The sequence below is a fragment of the Melitaea cinxia genome, chromosome 6, assembly GCF_905220565.1.
Source record: "Melitaea cinxia chromosome 6, ilMelCinx1.1, whole genome shotgun sequence".
Lineage (NCBI taxonomy): Eukaryota > Metazoa > Arthropoda > Insecta > Lepidoptera > Nymphalidae > Melitaea > Melitaea cinxia.
Genome location: NC_059399.1, coordinates 4,457,657 through 4,480,349, shown reverse-complemented (window position 1 = coordinate 4,480,349; position 22,693 = coordinate 4,457,657). Strand labels below are relative to the sequence as shown.

Here is a 22,693-nt window from a genome sequence, read left to right as displayed (position 1 = left end):
AAAGGGAATTAATGTTGAAAGTTTTTACTTATCTTTCGTCATTCTAAATAATAAAAAGAAGTAAACAAAAGTGACTTTTATAAATAGCCTTATTTATTACAATAAAGTGATACTTAACCAATTACTCCAACAACTAAGGCATATATTTCAATATAAAACTGAAGTGTTAGGCGTTAACATTGTAAAATTTGTCAATTTTTAAAACAAAACCGAAGTAAATCCAAATGTTACACATCATTATCAAATGCGTTTTCTGAGAGAATGAAGTATAACAAAAATCATCTTTTTATTTTAAATCCCTTTTAATCTAATATCGAATTATTTGATGTTACTCAAAACGGCAGCACTTCAATCTCCGCTCACTGCCGGTGCATCTCTGAATCACGCCACTTTATAAGAACTGACTTGTCAGTTCCAGTTGATAGAAAAGAGAGCAACAGTCGCGTATCTCTCTGTATCTTATAGTTAAAACGCCGGAGTCGAAGTCTAACTATTCTTTACGCGACGAAGACGGGTTTTTTTGTAAAATCTCCAAATCCACAAATTTTGAGTTACATCTTTGTTTTATTAAAGGTGCGAAATATACAAGTGAAGCTATTAAAAAGCTTGTATATATAACATTGTTATAAATATAACGTTACTTTTATTTGATTCCTCTTTTTTGTTAAAAACCGTGTTATCAACCAAATTTTTGTATATTTATTATAATGTATTCACTATAATAAAGACAAGAATATATTTTAATAATTCAACAACAATAGAAGACCCAGCGTTAATTGGAACGGAAATAATTGAATCTGACAATTCTGACATCAGAAATTGACATTTTATTGTGAGTGGTGATTCATACAAATCACAAATCTACAAACAAAACTTTATACAATAATTGCATTACTCATACATATACGTAATATAATATTTTGTGCAAAGATACTACAATAAAAATGTTTTCAACAAATCCTAATTATTCCAAATTAAAGACACATTTGAGACTAGCTATTAATCGGCTTAAATTAATAGAAAAGAAGAAAACCGAATTGGCTCAAAAGGCTCGTAAGGAAATAGCTGAATATATTGCAGCAGGTAAAAGTGAACGTGCAAAAATTCGTGTGGAACATATAATTAGGTAAGCTTTTTAGGAATTATAACGTAGCTAAAAATACACATTTTAAAGGAAATAAGTTCTGTTAAAAATTTAATAATTATTTAAATACATAATTTCTACACTTTCCTCCATATAAATTGTTAAAACGCAACGTTACGCATCATATACATTGTGTAAATGTAACCTAACAGTGACTAATTAGTTTATTTCTAAATATATTGTAACTTTTGTAATGTATACAGAGAGGACTATATGGTAGAAGCAATGGAGATAGTGGAAATGTACTGTGACTTGGTGCTGGCGCGATTCGGACTTGTGACACAGATGAAAGAACTTGACGAAGGTCTCAGTGAAGCTATTTCAACTCTTATTTGGGTTGCTCCAAGGATGCATACTGATATCCAGGTAGGCATTTTTTTTTCTGCATTTTATTAAAAGATTATTTTTACAGTTAAGAGTTAAGTATTTTATGTTCTCTATATTGCGTTCCAGGAACTTAAAATAATATCAGATTTATTTACTGCAAAGTATGGCAAAATATATGCTGATGCATGCAGGAATGAAAGTGTAAATACTATAAGTGACAAGTTGAAGCATAAAATGTCTGTACAAAGTCCTCCTAAAATACTCGTTGAAAGATACCTTATTGAGATAGCAAAGAACTATAATGTTGAATACACTCCCGATGAGCAAGTGATGAGGGAGGAAGAGAGTAAGTATGCTATTTTATCTTGTTCCAAGTTTTGAGTAAATTGTTATAACAAATCTGTATTAATATGTTCCAATAGTTTTTGAGGGTTGGTATTATTATTTCATGCAACAAATACTAGTATGTTCTAAAATTTCCATAGAACTAAGTACACACAATCTAGTGACAAGGCTACTAATTGTGCGTGTAATTTAAAAGTTATGTCTTCTTTGTAAATGTCATTATATTGTAATTGTCCTTGTTGTACAATAAAGATTATTATACTTATAAGTACACATAAAACTGCAAGACTAGTTAGTTGTATAATACTTTTGTTAATTTTTATAACTGGTGTAAAATAACTACTTATAAATATGTATGTCGGTCAGCTGTTACCTAAAACAAAGACATAAGTTGTGTATTGCAGGAATAGCTGACTATGTTTGACACTTGAAATCAGTTCTGTAGTTTTGGAACATATCAAACCTTCACAAACAAATATTTTCTTTTAAAATTTTAGTATAAATTAGTTTTATTGTCTTGTTACAGGTCGTGATGCTATGCTGATAGATATAAATGGGCCTCCGAATCCTCCTGGTTTCATTGGGTACCCTCCACCCCCGTTGCCACAGACATCAAGTATGCCTCCACCATCAGTGAAACCATTTAATTATCAATATGTATGTATAAATCTTATAAGATATGTTGTCTGTCTTTTTACCCGCTTATATATATAAAAAATATGGCAATAACAAACACAAAAAAACTAATGTGATACAGTAGTTAGGAAGTTATGCGGGCAGATATTATGGCAATTCATTATTTTTTACATTCATTTGATGTGTTATATAGTCTAAAAAAATATTGATAAAAGCAAAATTTTCCAAATTCACATTATTAATTACATTTATTCACATTTGGTAAAAAATAATTTACACAAATTGTAAAATTTTAGCAACCATCTGGGGGTAAAGCTGGTGGATTTATTGCTACACCTCCAGGCTTTGGAGAATCAAGCAAACCTATGGTCTATAATGTGCCTCCCGGTGTTGAATCTGCCACATTAAATAACAGCTTTTTACAGGTAAATTAAAATATTCGTTAATTTTATTAACTAAAAAGCTTACATTTCATCTTGAATGTAGATTTCTCTTAATGCATTTTTTAAATTTCTTTAGCTTTAAATGTATATTTGCTGTCTTATTTTTTAGCTAAATTTTGGACATCTTTAGTTTAATTTTTATTCACATTAGTAGATAATCTTTTTTATACAACTACTAGTTGACCCAGACATGCGTTGCCGTGGCTCAGTAATTATATTTTATTGAAATATATGTAAATTCTATATTCAAACGTGCCACCTATAATCCAGAAATAGAAATTCGGCGCCATCTACTGGATATTATTATTATTTTATAACAGGCAGGCAGTTGAGACAAGTGATAAAAGCCTGTATCCGACTGCAAATAACAAATTATTTTTTGTAGCATTTATGCATCCAGTCTATTCTTCAACTGGTTGGTGGATTGTGCAGATATCACATCTGGTGGCAACCTGTTCCAAGCCTTCACAACCCTATTAGCAAAAAAATACTTATGCGAGTTATTATATGATACCTTTGACAATTTAAGGTGATGTCATCTTAAATGGGTATTTTGTTAGTACTGAAATAATGGTTTAACAAAGTTCACTAGATCGTAATGCCCATGCAGTATTAAATGTTTCAATCAAGTCGCCTCGCTCCTCATTCCTTCAAAGTCGACAATCTTAGTACTCTTAATCTTTCTTCATAAGATTTATTCTTTAAAGTTCTTTGTAAATCTACTTTGAACCTTTTCCAGTATATCAATATCTTTTTTAAAATAAGAACTCCAGATTTGAAAGGCGTACTCCAAGATAGGCATCACAAATGATTTGTATATTTTTAACATCATTTCGGGTGTAAGATGTCCAAAAGCTTTCCTTATGATGTAAATGAAGCTATATGCCTTTTTAATTATAGCTGCGATGTGGTGCTCCCATTTAAGGTTTTCAGTGATATGTACGCTCAAGTCGACTTGATTGCTGACTTTTTTTAAAGGTATTCCTTCTTTTTCATAAGGCTGGTGAGGATTTCGAGTACCTATATGTAATACAATACACTTGTCTACATTCAGTTTAAGAATCCACTCCTTTGACCAGTTTGTTATTCACGATAAGTCAGACTGAAGACGCTAGGATCCTATTAGCAGATTTGCAAAAATCACAATTAACCTATTTAGTGAGACTAGCAACTATCGCTTTACACTCCTTTGTATCATGCTCTTGCCGCTGAAGTAGTTCGTCAGAAGATGATTTCGGTATATTATTAAGTTATTAGCCCTTTTACCTTTTTTTTTTTGAAGAAATCGCTCTTTTAGCGATAAGACCGCCTTTGTACATCTTCCTCTAATTATACTACTTTTGTTTGTATCTTTTAATGGTGTGCAATAAACAATATTATTATTATTATTATTACCACGTTCAGCTAGCTCCTGTATTGCTGATTCAGTAGTGAGCGTAATTTGGCGTAGTCTCAATTGTTATACTTCTTTATCCACTTCATCTAACTTTTTCATAATAAATGGTAGCTGTGCCATAGTTGATTTATAGCTGTCACACAAGACGGTTCTGTAGGTGATAACCCATGCATTGCCCCTACACGAATCACATGACACGGATTTCTTATTATCATTTGGTTACGCATGACATTTTGAACCCGTTTTGCCTTTAGGACTTATTTTCAATTTCATAATTTGAAGTTCCTACGATGATAATTTGCTTCCGTTATGGCAACACAGTTGTCTATGCTTAGACCGTTGACAGGTGGAAAAAACAAACCAATGAGGGTAGAAACAACGATTCGCACGACTTTGTAAATTTATATTGGTAATAACTGCCGTGCTTCTTTGTGATTTTTCCGAGATAATACAATTTATAGTGGCTTTTAGCTTAGATTACATATTTAAAAGTTTAATTGCACAATTCACACTTATTCTTATTAAAATACAAAGATATCGAGAGCACTAGTGCACACAGCTGACAACTTAAAAAAAATATTTTTAAATAAATAAAAAATATATCTGTACAACTTAGATGCCAAACTGCAATCTTTTGGGATTTAATAGAACTAACCGATAAATACACATTAAAGTAGTATAATAAACATTTAATTTGCAATAACAAATATTGAGATAAAAGTACCCTATCTCCCAAGTTAAAACAAATTACAGATGCTTACGAAATTTGATAAAAATTGGTTCAGTGGTTTTGGAGTTTGTCGCTAACATACATCATGGCACCAAATTTTTATATATATAGATAACAGAATATTGTCATGTTAATAGTTGTAATATATTAGATGTATAATTATTTAATTTAAATTTAAATAAAATGTATTATTTATTTAGTTAGAATGCATTGTTTCATATTACAGGAGGAAATGAACAACCTACCTCCCGCTTATGACAGCATCGCTCATGATTTGGTAACATTTTATTTTGACTGTGACATAACTGTATACATAAGTTTACATATTTTTAATTAAGTCTTGATTTATAATAAATAACACACTTTCTCTACAATTATTTATCATTTAACACGAAACACTTTTTTTATTTGTAAAAGTAGTAAAATTATTTTGTAGTTATTATTTAGTTTACTTAATTCATCATGTACATCAAATACGCTTGTAGTAAAATTGCATTTTAGTGTTTTTTGTATACAACTTTCCTCCCATCTTACTCTTGTATGAAAAAATCCTTTGCCTCTGGTAACTTACCATTCAGTGCATGGATGATATTTATGACGTAAAGTGATGTTTTAAACTTTCAGTTCTAGTTCCACAGATAAAATAACTATTAAAATTTTAATATATACAATTATACATACATACATATAATTTAGCAATATTTTATTTTTACAGCCTGCACATGTACCAACACCTCAACCGAGAAACAAACCACCTCAAAACAACTTCTTTCCTGAATTACCAGAGCTACCTTCCGTCCCATCTGAAGTACTACCTTCAGTGCCTCATAGCGCCTCTAATGCATCGAATAACTCAAATGCTTCCGATCCAACTGCACCCGATGAAATTGACTTTGAAGATCTGAACAGACGTTTTGAAGAATTAAAGAAAAAGAAGTAATCATATTATGCATATAGTATGTCTGGTGCAACAGTCATAAGTAGCTAAAACTGTAAGTTAAATATGCAATGTTATTTCTAAATTATACCTATTACTAAAGTAATTGTTAATGAACCCAAGTAAGCTTAAAATATTATTAAACATTATTTCTTGTGCTTGAATTTATATAAAATATGTTGTTATGACTTTGTTGCATCAAAATATTTTATTTTCATAAAACCATTGTTTTGTATGTTGATATATAAATATTATACTGTATATATGCTATAAGTAAAGGAAATTCGAATCTATGGCATTAATATGAAGTGTACATGTGGAAGTAATAACGGTGATGTTATGTGATATTTAAGCTGTCATATAATCTATTGTTATTATTATTTAAAATAATTATAATAATAAATAACTTTTGAGCTAACATAGTACCTTCATTAGCAACTCTTAATATATATAAAAAATGCTGGTATAATATTTCAGTGACAAAAGGTCTGTTATATGTTAGTCATTTTTATTGTAGGTTAATTTTTTTAAACCATATTCATAGATCAAGTAAAAAGAATAGATAACGCACTTAGAACAAAAAAGTGAAGCCACTTTTTTTAATATGTGTGAGTGAGTGAAGTGTTGACACTTTTTAAAAAAAGTCCCTGAAAATTTTATTAAATGGGATTAAACACAATTAATTTAATATAGGTAAAATGGGTATGCGAAAATAAAAATCTGTTTATAGTTTTAAATATATTTACTCCTTTTTTGCTTCAAATTGTTAAATAAATCTATTGCAGCCATGTTTTGATTTAATGAATTATATAAATCTGTGTCAATGAAAATTGCGTTTTTAAGTAATTGATGATTCCTCTGAAGGGCAAGTTCCTGTTTTAAAGACGTCGAACTCTTTGCTGTAATGATTTAATTTTTTTACATTTTGTTTTAAATAAAGTTCCTGCTTTTTTAACTTTTCTCTTAGTTTATGTTTTCTTAGGTGTATCAAAGATTGAATCTTGGTTAACGACTAATTTAAGACTCATCCGGTAGGTCCTAGAACAAAAAATTCAACATTAAAATACCTAGTAGTAAGTAGTAGTATATACGTGATGGTACTCTGCGAAGTCCACGTTTTGTTCCGTACATGTCAGCTTTATCAAAATGGTTTGAACAAACCACACTAGATGAGGATGGCTGTCATTGTAGTTCATTTCAGCTCAGTCGCACAGCAGCTACCTATTCTATCTCCTATTAAAATATTCGTTGGAAACCTAAAATCATGATATTTAGTAGTAAAATATGAGTAGTTAATTCACAAATTTAAACAGACAAAAACGAGTTAAAAATTCATATTGACTTCAATTTAGGTAAAACATAAAATCACACGATAAAAAAAACACAATAATGATGTCCACTTTCTACTTAATTATTTTTCTATGATTGCCTACAATTTACTTACCCGCATTTTGGGCTAATGGAAATAAAAATTACTGGTAACACTCCCTCGGTACGTCATTTCGGGACATCGAAATTAAAAGTTCCGAATAACCTCAATATTATTTTGGAATAACAAGAAATATAAAGTTTTGTATGTACTTACGTGTGAAACGATATTTCTTCAGACTTTTTATTCACTTTGATATTGTTTTTGCACCATTTAATTACATAAGAACGGCATTTTGAAGGCAAAGTTACTGTACGAGGCCCCGTGAGATACTAACGAAAATGAGCGTAGTTTGATGCATATGTGTGCGTGATCGCGTGTGTTTACTTGAAGGAGCCGAGTTTTGTGGCTTCACTAACAACAAAGGCCGCGCATTATCTACTTTTTTTTACTTCATCTATGACCATATTATAATGATTTTGTATCCAATAAAATTATTTGTATTGTAAAAACCTCAGTATAATAATAAACTCTAGGTTTCAAACGCATTAAAACAAGGAATAATTGTAATATTTATCAAAAGAAATAAATAAATTGGCACACACAATAAGACATTGTTCACTTCACCCCTTTTAGTTCTGTAGCAAAATTTGTACTAGGATTTTATTACTAAGGTTCATTTGTCTGTTTATCCTGTATTAATTGTAATTATCTAAACTTAATAACACTTTCTCTACAGATAGTTTTCGTGATGTTTATAATATTAATTACTAATTATGCCACCAGTCTCTATACTAAAATCCTTTGATTTAATAAAAAAAGATATTTTTTGGTTTTTATTTTTAATATTGTGTCTTTACATGGTGGTATGGATCATTTTCCTGCTTTTCGTAAATAAATAATATTTACTTACGTTGTTATGTATTCAAAAGCAGAAGCTGTTTATTTAAGAAATATGATGACATGAATAATCTACACAATGCTAAAGATTATTTGTAAGGCATGTTGAATATTTAAGGAGATTATGATAGCTATGAGTAAAGGATACAATAATTTGTAATCGATTAATTAATTAATTTCCTAACATGGACGCTTGTCGACAACATTGAATTTAAAAACACTAATTGTTTATACACTAATTGTAGATATTTAAAAATATACTTTTAGTGAATTACGACATTTATTTATATAAAATTGAATATATTTTTTTTATTTAATAAAGTCATGTCACAAAAATTGTATTTTACTACATTTGGTGATCGAAATAATTGTGATACAAGTCTACATTTTCGAAAGATCAATATATTTATTGAAATTATTTCAAACATATTATTGCAGTCTTATTTCTATTGTTATAAGGATCACTTCTTTTTGTTTTATATTAATTACTAAAAACAATTTATAACACTGTTGCTCTGTAGCAGTCTACGTTTTTATTTGTATTTTTCATACATGAAGTAATAAATAACCAGCCTTTATAATAAGTATCACTCTAAGTTCATAACATTCTCAGTATCTGTAGAGAGCAAACGGATATCTTTTTGAAGTTAGGGTCGATAGTTGAGCTGTCCGTTTTAAGTCTGTTCTGTAGTTGGATGTTTGTTACGATTTTCGTTTGTATAACAATCTTGTTCGGTGATTCAGCTAATATAGTCCCGAGCGCCACCAAGCCCCTAAAACAAACACTCATTAGTAGTACATTATATCTTTTAACTAGGATTTTAAGGAACTAAATTTTTTTAAATCCGTTGGCTCCGTTTGTAGTGGCGCTACTTTCTGCTTTTGAGGTTATGGGTCCCATTCCCGCCTGAGTGAGTGTAATATTTGTATTTATTTATTAAATTTATTATTTATTTCTATGTACGGTTATTTTATTTCTATGTACATTTATCAAAAAAATATTTAGCTATATCAGTTGGCTGTCACCTATAAAACAAGCATTAAGTACCTTACCATAGGAATAGATGACCACGTGTGTATGTTATCAGATATAAGAAATATCAATTTATTATTTATTTTATATTGATACATAAGACTGACACTGATGTTTTAATTTTTGCCTGTTAATGGACTCAATATTGAATACATAATGATTTTTATAAAACTTCTAATATCAGGATTACACACACAAACTTGTTCATTTAATTTTTTTGTATAATATTAAAATAAATGTATCTGTAAATGTTTTACCTGAAGTAAGCTTCCTTGTCATTGATTCTATTTAACAAACTAATGATGCATTCGGCGATATCTACGCTGTCGGTTTGTTGGGCAAGTGCTACTGACAGATTTAGCAGTAACGACGTCGCTGCAATCTGTTGAAGATAAAAGTATAAATAAATCTAAGAAAATCCTTATTCCAATAGGTTAAATCTAAAATCCATGTTCTATGTGTAGTTACCATATAAGATTGACAATTTGAAAAGACAATACGAAAAAAATATATATTAAACGAAAAATATGAACATAACATAGTTTGGGTTAGATTTTGAATTTTTGTTATTATACAATAGAGTTATAGAAGCTATGGTTTAATTTTTATAAAAGTCAGAACAAATAATTTTAATTGACTTATAGAAATAATTCAAGGGTTTTGGTACTTGTAACTCTCTTGTTTACTACAGAAAACATATACCATATACCGTAACAAGTCAAACATTGTCAAAACTATTAAATATTAATTAGATGTTTACGCCTTGCTACTTTGCTTACCATAGAAAATAATCGGTTTTTAACTGAGGTACGGCACAGCAGGAAATTTCCTGCTCAAAATCTGGAGCAGCCCGATTGAGGATCAAAGCTAAATAATACTGCTTTCAAGCAGTGTTGTGTTCCTGAAGGTGAGTAATGTGATCAGAGCTCCTGGGGGAATTGGGGATAGGGTTGGCAACGCGCTTTTATGCTTCTGGTGTTGCAGACGTCTATAAGCTACAGTAATCGTTTACCATCAGGTGAGCCGTACGCTTGTTTGCCGACCTAGCTGTATAAAAAAAAGCTATGGTATATTATAACATATAGTCGTGTAGACTACCAAACCAAGCAAATATAAAATAAATTATTAATTTATTAGTCACCTGAGTATTATTATTAAGTTGATTGAGGCATATAATAGCGTGAGTGACGCTCTCTCTAGCAGCTAGTACTAGCATTTCCCCGGGGAGATCACTGAAGGCATTTACCAACACTCTCATTGCAAGCATTTGATTGGCCGGCAGGTTATCTGTGACAGATTTAATAATACTTAAATTAATATCGTGGTTACATGGGTACATAACTACATACTATTACTTCAATACTTTGCTGCTACTATATCATATACCAAAGTAGTCTGGAAATCGCTATTTTAGGGATAAGATAGTTTTGTACATCTTTATTGCATTATTATCGTTTTTGGTTATATACTAAGACACTCAATTAATAAAATTATTATTATTACATTTGTTAATTATAATTAAACCCATGACTAGCCCTGACTTGCATTAAAATGGCATCTGAACCTTGTGTAATTAGCGTAACTTAGACTGAGGTTCTGTCAGTCATTTTCAACTTTCTTTTAGTAGAATTAGCAATCGTCAAATGCATGCATGAGTCTCTTAAAATATCTAATTTCAAAGTCTAAACATACTTTACAGACAGATGGTAACAAAATAATACTTCACATGTAATAAAGTTTAACTCTGCATTTGCAAGGTCTTATAATAAAAATACATAAGTAACTTACCTGGAGTTAGTAGAGATAGGAGATATTTAACAAAGTTAGGTCCATAGTTCGTATCAAATATTTGTCCATTTATTTCTTTGTTCCTAACTGCTAGTCTGGTTATATCCAGGACAGGAAACAGTATCTCTGAAATAAATACAATCAGCTGAATAAAAATATTTTTAAAACTTCATTGAAGATTGTCCTAAGATTTGAAAGTAGATATCCTTGATACATTGGTATAATAATATTAATAATTATATTAATAATAATAAAAGGCATAGTATAATTGGAACTTTAATCTACCACATCACTCCACTGCAGCTTAGCGTGTTATATTAATAACAATTGTTGTCAGTTATATTCTCCGGTGCATAATTGGGGCAATAACAAACACCCAGACTAAAAACAAATATTTCTACAATACATATTAGTCTCTCGAAGCCGAAATCAAACCAGTGACATTCGATTTTAATGGAACTTTCATCCCCACCTCACAGTACAGATTTTTGAAGTGAAAACTTCTTTTGGTGCAACCGCACACACATTTTTTTGTAGGTCGTAAGTTAGGCTGATCTGTCACGCTCTGAGGTGAAAGTCTCGATCGGGTGAACTTGGGACTTACTGCGTTATTGGTTCATTGCAATTGCCAATTAATTTTTCACTTTTGCCGTGCGGTCTTAAGCACACACTCTATTCTTTAAGCATAGAATTAAAAACTTAGTTTTGTTTGACTCACCTTTTGGCCACTCCAACATTTTCTTCAGCAGAGTTACAGTTTCAGGATTAAATGTACAATTCTGTGAATAATATTATTTGTTTAGAATATAGAACATGTGCAAGATTAGTGATACGAAATATATCAGATATACATTGTCATTCTTTTATATTAAGACAAACATTTTTTTAATTTACTTACCAATTCACCTAATTTAACAATATTTTCTAGTTGTTCGTCAGTAAATGCGTTCAGTCCGTCACCTACTTTACTATTAAATTCTTTCAATTTATTGTGAATTGCATTTAAGTTGGCTTGATCAAATCTGAAACAAAAATTATGTTTAGGGGATATCCATTAATTACGTGAGCTATTTTTCGATCAGTTTAGATTCCTCCCTCCCTTAGGTGAGATTTAGTGAGATTTGCCAGGGCCTCCTCTTTCCTGAGGAGAGTGACGCTGACTATAATAAGTATGTATTGAATAGCAAAAACACGAATTGTTTCGCAGTTTATTAAGTTTTTTAAATGCCCGACGTTTCGGATACTCAACGTCAACCATGTCGCGGGTCGCGGACAGTCCTCCAACTTAATAAACGCGATAAAATTCGAATAAGTCGGCTTATCATTACATAGTATAAAACAGTCGCTTCCCACTGTCTGTATGCTTAGATCTTTAAAACGACGCAACGGATTTTGATACCGTTTTTTATAATAAATAAAGTGATTCAAGCGGAAGTTTTATATGTATAATACACGCATAATGTAGTAGAGGAACAATAATATTTTAGAGGTTTCTAATGTGATGTTATAAATAAACATATTTTGTTGCCCATATATTATACATTATATTTATTTTATATTTAGTATCAGCATTGCACCCTACATGCATTATATCTCATAATAATAACCGAGTGGCTTCTCATCTGTAGCGACAGTGGTGTAGATAACGATGACAATCTTTCATTTATGTGAATCTCTTACTTGATGTCATCATCCTGCATTTCTTTGCTATCACTAAGAACATATTGTAGCCAGGGTAGGTTGTTAGTAAATATATAAACCCTACCTAATGTAAGAGTCGTGAGGCACGAGGGGTTTCTCATCAGTACTAGCAGCAGTGGTGTAAGCTGCAGAGCCGGTGAAGGGGTCTGCAGCGGTCAGATTAGCAGGGGTAGGGGCTCCACCTTGTTGGCGAGGTGGAGCAGTGCCCGGTACATAGCGGGCTTCGCCTGTGAACGGGTCTGCGAACCTGTACATATCGCAAAACCTACTAAGTGTGACATTGTTTAAAAAAAATATGCATGAAAAGACAACAATGATCAGGATACAGAAAAAAAATTTAAACCTTAAAAAACACACATATTTTATATTATTTAAAATTATAATAATAATAAAAACTTTATTATACACCAAGAGTGAGCAAAATTACAAAAAATAAAAACAGGAGATAAGTACAAAAGGCGGCCTGATCGCTAATGAGCGATCTCTTCCAGGCAACCTTTGGGCAGAGGAAATGGTTTATATGTAGATGGTTTAGGTGTACACTTTTACAACATATAAAACATATACAATAAACAATAAAAAAAAAAGTATATGTACGTACATGGCATATATAAATGGAAAGTTGTAATAGACATACATAGACGTATATAAAGTTAATGAATTATTATGATAAGATTCAAGGTGAGGACAGGAGATAATCTGTGACTAGATTTAGAGAAAGAAAGATTCAAATTGAAGGAAATAGTGTTTTACAGACTTCTTGAAAACTGGAAGGGATTCAACATATATGACGGGCAAATTATTTGAGATGGTTGAAGACTACTCCTGTTCTATAGGTACGTACCTATAGAACAGGAGTAGTCTTCATAGAATTTTCTTCATAGAAAGAAGTTATAAATTGAGCAGCGACAAAATCAAGCTAGCAATCAAGTGCTTAATTTATCTTAAAAATTTAGCTTGTGCTCGGTAGTCAAGGAAATATTGAGAGGAATGCGTTTTAACAGAAATTCTTAGATACTCACAGTGTTGACATTGTAAAGTAGTGTTGCAAATTTGATTATAATTTGTTCAAATTTTAGCTGTTAATACTGGTATAAGAGAGATGATATTTAAATATATATATATTTCAATATTTTTACATGGAAGAAGAAAATATAATAACGTTATTGTATACTCACCCATTATTTGAGGCGGGTAAAGAATCTAATTTTGCATTTGTAATGATAAAATTAGCAACTTGCTCCAAATATACCTGAGGTAGATCATGTCTGAAAAATGGATTAAGCATATAACTAGAATATATGACAATACGTATCACTTATGATGCCATATTGATTTGTGTATTGATGAAAAACTTTTATTGCATATCTACCTAATGAACTAGATGATAACACTTCTAAATCTCATTAGAAAACAGTCTCAAATTTGAAGCTATTAAATCGTTTTCTCACAAAAAGAGTTACTTTTGTTAAAGTATAGCAAATTGGCTTATTATTAAAGCTTTAACTAACTTGTGTATAAATGTCTGAGCGGCCACCCACGGGTCTTCAGTCTTGTTAAAAGGCAGCTTGAGAGGTGGAGCGCCATCTTTGATGTCGACACTAAAAACGAAATCATATTCCTGAAATTGAAAAAAATTGTTAATTTATAAGTGCTCAATGAGAAATATGATTAAGTTTTTATTATTACAATGTAAAAAAATACTTGATAAAGATAATGTTTTCAGATAGTAAAAAAAAAAAACTAAACATTATTTAAGGATAATAATATTTTTAATGACAATATTTTGTATAGAAGTTTGGTAATTAATATCTATTTATTTCAGTTACATATTACATTTTACTTAATTAAGTTTATTGCTACACTATTCTTAGCTGTTTTAATACACTGTTAGTGATCAGGGTGATCTTTCATTATCGTCAACATACCTTGCCTTGATAAGAAGTCTTGCCTTCACTAGGGGGTTGAGCTCCCATCACATCGCCAATTTCATTCCACGTGTTTTCCGCACTACTCCACGAGTAGCACTTTACATTAGCACCGCGACGGACCAGTTTTGTTTGACCATCAGATTTGCCTGGTTCTAATAATGCTTCGGGACCTGGTAGCCTGTAAAATATAGACAACAATGATCATAACATGTATCATATGAGCCAGAGTCCCTTTGAGAGAACTTTTAAACAAATCTGTTTTTTGTAAGCAAAATTTCAGAGACATGGATAACATCATATATTATTTAGTTAATATGAATCATCACAGATGTATCCGTCATGATTTACACTATTAGTCAAATAAAAGATTGTTTATTGACAAATCATCTTTAATAAATAATATTAAGATAATTTACTTTTGTTTTTGCAGTATTTTTCATAATTTTGTAAATGTCCTAATCTTTTGAATACATAAAAGAATGAAGAATATTAATTTAAAATTAAATTTGCAATATATTCAATCCATAATTATTCAAAGAGGTAATTTTGTCATAAATATAATTTTTATAGTTACTCTATTTATAAAACTCAAAATCTGTTTATTCAGATAAATATTCTTTTACATAATATAACATTTCATATTTTTATTAACATACTCGGACAGTTTAAAACCTCCAATTTCTTGCTGGGAGGCAGCTTGCATCTTTTGTACCTCATCTTCAAATTGCTTGACTGCTGCTTCATCAGCATATCTCGATGGATCTATCGTGAAGACACGTACTAAGCCATCACTGGAACCTGAAAATTATTTTAAATTGATAAATGTCTACTCAACAATATCTACTCCTGTATCCGGAAACACACAATACGTAAGCATAAATAATATAAATCCTTAGACTACGACAAAGATCGATTTGTCTTATAAAAATGCTTGCCATTAGCGGGGATTGAACCTGCGATCACTAGTGCACCATCCAGTATTGCAATCGTTGCGTTGACGCCATCTATATATTTGTTTATTTGTCAGTCTCGCCACCTTAGTAAATTAAACAAGAGAAAAAGTAATAAAAAATACACAAATAGATATGAAATAAGTTTCAAATGTGGATAAGAGGCTTTTGACTAGAAGTAGGATGTTTGCAGGTTGTTTCATTTAGTTCATAATTGGCATCATTGAAGATGCAGTTCAGAATATGGTGGAGTATGTCTGAAGATATCAGAAATGTTATGCGGAAAATAACCCAAAATTTTAATGAAATTGGATGTTGTAATTCAATTTTGGCTTATCCTCTCAGAACCAGCTAAACTATTGTACAAGATTGTTAACATTGGTATGCGACAACGACTTCATTAATTTTCTTGTCTATAGCATTTGTGATGTTCCTGTGGGCTGGCATAGTCCTTATGGACTAAAACTTCTTAAATAAAGAAAAACTATACTCATATAAGTTCACACCCCCAACAGTATGTTTTTGAATGTTTATTTTATATCTATATGCGTATAATTATATATTTATATCTGCCTACTTTTAAACTACACACTTATTAATAATCTCCTCACCTGGGGTTGTTTGGGAGAGATTGCTTCTGTCAAGTACATCTATCTACTTTTTATTTCATTTTTTGTACTACTATAGTATGCAATAAAGTAATAAATAACATTAGCTTACCAGTGACTATGTCTCCGTTGTCGAGGCAAGTGATGCTCCACACAGAGTGTGCAGGCAGGCGTATTTCCCGCACGCAGTCGCCGGCCGCCCACACGCGGACTGCACCGTCTTCACCAGAGCTCACAAACCCTTGTGGCATGCTTGGATTCATACAGATACTGGAAAACGAAACCATTTCAAACCTATATACTTAACTTATATATTAACCTTTTTTTTAAATCCTTTTTACTTGACAATAAAAAATCTTCTATTTATTAAACATCAGCTAAAAATTAAAACAGTGCAGATTGGCTAGTACTGTATAGATTGGGTTTAATAGAAAATAATAATAATTACATGAGTCACACTTAACAGCCTCCAGTAGCATGTAAATCATGTATCATTCCGAAATATATATTCCGAAAACACGCACAAAACATAAATACAAACATCCAAAACATACAAACATCCAAAACATACAAACAACTCTAAGGTTTGATTGTCATGTGTGGGAATTGAACCTGACACTAATATCATACCAGTCAGATACTGTAACCACTACATCAACATGTTGTCAAATTGTCCAATTGATTTAAACTGTTACATGTTATTAATATATTTATTTATTGTATAGACCTGCAAATTACCATTAAAATATTAAGTAGCCATTAAACCAATCAAAATATTAAGTAAATTATTATTTCGATGGCTCCTAAGTATACTGAATCAACTCTAATTCTAATAACTTTATTTTTTTGTTACATAGGTAGATAGGAAATGAAGTAAATGTTATTAATATCTTAAAAAATGAAATAGTCTACTATACTTAGGAGCCATCGATTTAATACTAGCTGGTAACCATGCTTCCCCCCCCATGCACATTTCTAATTTTCAATTCAATAATTCTCAAGTTATAGCCTGACCATAGAGATAGAGATTCATTTTTATATACAGATTAAAATATAAAGTTACCTATAAATGTAATTAGTATGACCATAATAAGTGTTAAGACATTCTCCTTTATTAGTCCATAGTCTAATAGAAGCGTCATTTGCACAGCTCAGGAATGTTTCATCACTCGCTACTGCTAGCCCTCGAACACAATCTGTGTGACCTATAACAAAAAGTATTAACTTATTATATTCAAATTATAATAACAAAGACACACACATTACACATAAAGTAACATAAGCCACTTTGAAAAGATGCAAAAACGAAAATTTATTGTTCTAGCAATGGAATAGAAAAAATATTGTCTTGTATTTAGGAAATATGTAATAGCTCAAATATGAGAACTTTAATGTTTTGAAATGTAGTAAGCCCATTGTCTGCAACATGTTTAGAATACTTTGTTTAGAATAAAACAATGAATGAGTTGACTAGCCCGTTGGCGCAGTTTGTAGTGGTCCCACTTTTTGTTCCGCGGGTAGCGGGTTCGATTCCCTCCTGAGTCTGGGTGTAATATGTGTATTTATATATGTATTATTTCTATACATATTTATGAAAATAAAAATTTTGCTATAACAGCTGGCTGTCACCTGTAAAACAAGCATTAAATTGCTTAACATGGGAACAGATGACCGTGTGTGTTATAATAAAAAAAATTAGTAAACTTTAAAAACCTTTTGTTTTATTTCTTTTCCCTGTCACTATATTGCTTTGAAGCAATGTTACAACAATACAAATAATATTTAATTATTTTTTTTTGTGTCCAATAAAGATTATTATTATTATTAAAAAAATATGTATTTAATTAATTACAGTTTTGAAAACTTGATTGTCACTTTATATTACAATTTGAATGTTCAATATCTTATACCTCAATTTCAGGCTACCATGCTTTAGTCACCATATGTAAGAAACTAAAAAATCATTATTTTTAATTATTTTTCTATATTACAATAAATTTTTACTTATCTATAAATACAACATACAGATGATATCTATACAATAAAACATACAGATGAAACCAAATATTTACTTTAGGTTTTTGACGAAACCAAATCTTTAGTCTGCCAGAATTGAATATTTACCAACTAAACCCAATTTTTTAAATAAAATATACAATCTTTTACCTGTAAGTGTACTTATTAGTGCTCCATCTTTCCTCCACAATTTAATACTTTTGTCTGCAGAAGCTGTCGCAAAGGTAGCATTTTTAAGCTCCAATGCTGCCCAAACAGCAGCTTGATGACCTTTTAGAATAATAGGTGACATTTGTGGAGTGTTTACATTCCATACTCTAGCAGAACTGTCCCAGCTTGAGCTGTAAAAAATGACAATAAGAATAGAACTATAATTGTGTAATCAAGATGGGTATTTGTATTTGTATAACAAATTTATTTCTGGTCTATTGTCTTGGTTATTTGTCTGTGTGAGTTTCCCCACCATGCCTCAGAGAGTATGTTAAGCTGTAGGACCCGGTTGTTATCATATACACCTGATAGCGATTGGTACTCATAGGAGGGAATATATTTATATAACCCACAGTGGAGTTGCGTAGGGGATTAAGCTCAAACCCTTCTCCTACATGGAGAAAGAGGTCTATGCCTAGTAGTGGAATGTTAGAATTTTTAGTCTTCTTAGCTCCAAATTGATTTTGAAGTAAAAAATAAATATATAATGCACTTAGTTATTACTAATATTAATAAAAAAATAAATTTACTACTTCACAACCATAGCACTGTAAAAACCTTATTTTTTTAATTTAATATGCCTATAACAAAGGAACTCTTATAAGACAATTATTTTGTGTCTAGCTTCAATTATTTAAGATCTGTAAAATAATAATGGTTTATGATAATTTTAAGATAAGCAAAAGTAAAAAACTTTGCATTTAGTTTAAGTTTAGATGAAGTATTAGAAAAACCTAATTTAAAAAAAGAGCAGTCCTTATCCACTACATTCCAAAACAATTATTGCAACAACAGTGTATATTTTTTTCTAAATCAACTAGTTTGGTTATTGGCTAAAGAATTTAATTTACCATGTTTTTAATTGTTAATTTTGTACATATTGACTTATTAGAATAAATGACAATATGAATCAACCTTATTAGAGCTCCAGAATCATGTCCTGGAGTAACACTGCATACAGCATTCTCATGACCCTTTAAGTGCATCTGAACGGCTCCATCTTGTAAATTATAGCCCAGTATTGTATTGTCATTACTTCCAGTTATAACTAAACCTTCAGGGAATGCCTCACACGGCGGCAACCAACATACACAAGACACAAAGTTATTGTGTCCCTTATAAGTTACTACGTTTACAAAGTCTTTTAAGCTGTAATAGAATAAAACATATTTATTTTCTAAAACAGTCTATGCATACAGTGAAACATGAACCTGGTATTACTGACCCTTCCGGGTGCCACAATTTAGCGGTTCTATCGCGAGAAGCGGTTAATATACAGAATTCTTTTGTTGTTGCAACACATCGAACGTCCATAGAATGACCACTCAAAACAGTACTAAGTTTATAGTCTGGTATAGCCATTGCTAGCACTTTTTAAATATAAAAGAAATTGAAGAAATCCAAACAACCACCAAAGTCAATCACAACGAAATAAAGATTAACGTCATTTTGACAATTTAAAAATAAATTGTCATCATTATATAAGAATGTGTTCAAAATTAAAAATTTAGTTTTTCTTCGAACTAATTTAAAACTATATATTAAAGACATGCTTATTAAAATATTCCTAAACCCAATTTAATCATAAAAATTATTTTCAATTAAAATTGTTTGTACTTTGTAATATAATCAATATTTAACGATATTTTAATCTGTATCTTATTAATGGAACGCATTTGTAAAATACATTTTAGCCAACATTTTGACACATAAGCGGGAGATACAAAATTATGTAAATTATTGTTTTTTTTCAAATATTTTCCTTTATTTTAATAAATTTTCACGAAAATGATATTTTATATTTTGATTTTGATATATCTTCTTATATAATTTATAAAATACGCTTTAAAATATTACTTGTGGGTTCGTAAGTATAAGCCTCACAAAATGACATGAAATGTATCTTATTAACTTATTAAAATACCATATTTTTATGTTTTTACATAAATACGCATTGCCGGCATATCTGAGTATATTATATCAACAATCTATACATTGACACCGACCAAAGACAGTGTTATAGATGGATTGAACGAGTATACATAAGTAGTGTAAAGATGGCGTCGACGCTGTGTGTGTCTCGATGCCGACTCTTAGCTAAATTAGAAATAAATCGTGGTTTGAGTTTATCACCGATATTTAGGGATTTGTCAAATAACAGGGTAAGTGTACGTTAATTTAAGTCGACCTGTGTATTTATATTATTGAGTTTCATATAGAAAAGTTACTTTTTATGTTTTTCGTTATGCACGTGTACATAAATACTTGAGGTAGTTATATTTATTTTTTAGCTGTCAAATGTCATACGAATGTTGTTTTTGTTATAATAATATACAGTTTTCTCATAAGTCATTGTAAATATGTTATGGTTAAAACTTTTTTATTCAGTTGTACATTTTTAGTGTACTAAATGTAATATCGTATTATTAATGTTTTCCTCATTGAAGCAAGAGAACTCCTAAAACGCCGACTTTTTGAAAAACTATTAGAAACTAATAATAATTGTGTATAACCTATATCTAAATAAAATAAAGACTTGTAGATAACTGAAGAATGTATGAAATATGTGTAAAATTACTTTTTTTTATAATTATATCGAAAACTGTTAGTTCGATCGAAGTACCTAATTGAGGAAAAAACTTGTCTGTCAACTATAAATTACGAGTAGGTACATGTTAGTAAATAATAATTAGCAGATAATATGTAATTTTTATATGATTTAAAAACATATTAATACGAAAATAAAAGTATTTGAATAGTATTGAATTTTCTAATTTGATTATTGTTATAATAGATTTTTTTTAAACAATTTAATTAAAATATTTTCCTATTCTAAATATTATATTTTAAATATAATTTTATATATTATATAATATTTTTAAGTGAACTCGAAAATTTCGCTATATCTAAAAGTTCTGATTAGAAATAAAAAAAAAAGTTAATGATAAATGTATTTTTAGACTGGAAATGGAATAAATTCTCGTTAGGTTTGATAAGAAGACAATTAGTAGATTGTAGACATACCTACAAATTATTTAAATATTTAACAAGAAGTCAAATGTTGTTTTATAAATTATACTACATTCAGTAGCAGTAATTGTTATCAAGGTATGCAAAAGTTTCAATCATAATAAGCTTGTTTATTACATTGATTAACCTTTTTTATGTGCTTGTTTTTATTAAAAAAATAAAACCGAATGATGACCGATGAATGATAGGACAACTGATAAAGTATAGGTACAGTAATACAATCCAATCATCCCTAAGTCTAAAACTACAAAAATCACATACCTACATCAGATATAACCACAATTTGACCATTACATGCAAATGACATCATATTTAAGCGATATTCAGTGTATTTACGAGTTATGATTCGTTCATTTATACTCATAACCAATATAACTCACAAGTAATTGTTAATAAACTTTAAAATAAAAAGATTTTTTTTTTGACTGCGATAGTACGTGTTTATCGATAGATTAAGGTTAATTTATCGCTTATCCAAACATCGTTTATGTAAAGAACTAAAGAGTGACTGTGTACATTGCCTACATTTTCCGCAAATTAATACGTCACTGTTTCCCATAATCGCCGTCTACGTCAATACGGTTTTTATAAAAAAGCGTGAGTGATACATTATGATTGTAGAGCCAATTGAAGTGACATTGGTCTACGTCCCCTCTGTGTTTCGTCATATTTTGATGCTTCAGAAATTGCGGTAATCATTAGATCGAGTTGATCAAAGTTCAAACTGTTAGGTTAGGCATGACTTTTTTTTTTTTCTCGTTTCATATTTTGATACATGTTCATTTCGTTTCTTTTTTTAAAAGTCTATTACATTAGTTCTGTTACGCACTAGCTATTTATATGTGTCATATCTTTTATTACTACTTTCTTCTACTTCTACATCAAAACTTTTGTACCGATAATATTTAATACAACACAATGAGTCAGTTCTTATTTAACCAACATCTGCGCGTGACAATTGCGTTCCTAAGAGTCTATTTGAAAGCTAAAATTCAAGTCTCTTTTTAAGCCTTCAGCGAAATCTTCTTACCAATTATGAACCTACGTACGTACGTACGTACTACGTACTACCAAAAATTAGAAACATATTCGAATGAAATGGAGCACAACTTTATAACAAACTAGCTGTGCCCGCGACTTGCTCCGCCTGGAATTTAACAAAAAAGTTATTCGTACGATTTATTTTTGTGTTACCCACA

General features: G+C 30.3%; 2 protein-coding genes across 2 annotated transcripts; one reads left to right on the top strand and one right to left on the bottom strand.

The window, feature by feature from the left end:
- Positions 1-814: 814 nt before the first annotated feature.
- Positions 815-6,138, top strand: LOC123654214 (IST1 homolog). Its single transcript, XM_045590132.1, has 7 exons — positions 815-1,126; positions 1,348-1,510; positions 1,598-1,817; positions 2,343-2,473; positions 2,749-2,877; positions 5,248-5,298; positions 5,737-6,138. Exons 1-7 carry the CDS (start codon positions 945-947, stop codon positions 5,959-5,961), a joined length of 1,101 nt encoding a protein of 366 aa, XP_045446088.1. The 5' UTR covers positions 815-944; the 3' UTR covers positions 5,962-6,138.
- A 2,471-nt stretch (positions 6,139-8,609) lies between these two features.
- On the bottom strand, positions 8,610-19,894 carry LOC123654213 (phospholipase A-2-activating protein). Its single transcript, XM_045590130.1, has 16 exons — positions 19,690-19,894; positions 19,380-19,613; positions 18,405-18,595; positions 17,302-17,443; positions 16,351-16,508; positions 15,337-15,478; positions 14,678-14,858; positions 14,261-14,370; positions 13,928-14,017; positions 12,814-12,996; positions 11,947-12,070; positions 11,767-11,827; positions 11,049-11,174; positions 10,402-10,547; positions 9,518-9,642; positions 8,610-9,000 (listed from the first exon to the last, which is right to left on the bottom strand). The coding sequence occupies exons 1-16, from the start codon at positions 19,824-19,826 to the stop codon at positions 8,826-8,828; spliced, it is 2,325 nt and encodes a 774-aa protein (XP_045446086.1). The 5' UTR covers positions 19,827-19,894; the 3' UTR covers positions 8,610-8,825.
- Positions 19,895-22,693: the final 2,799 nt, after the last annotated feature.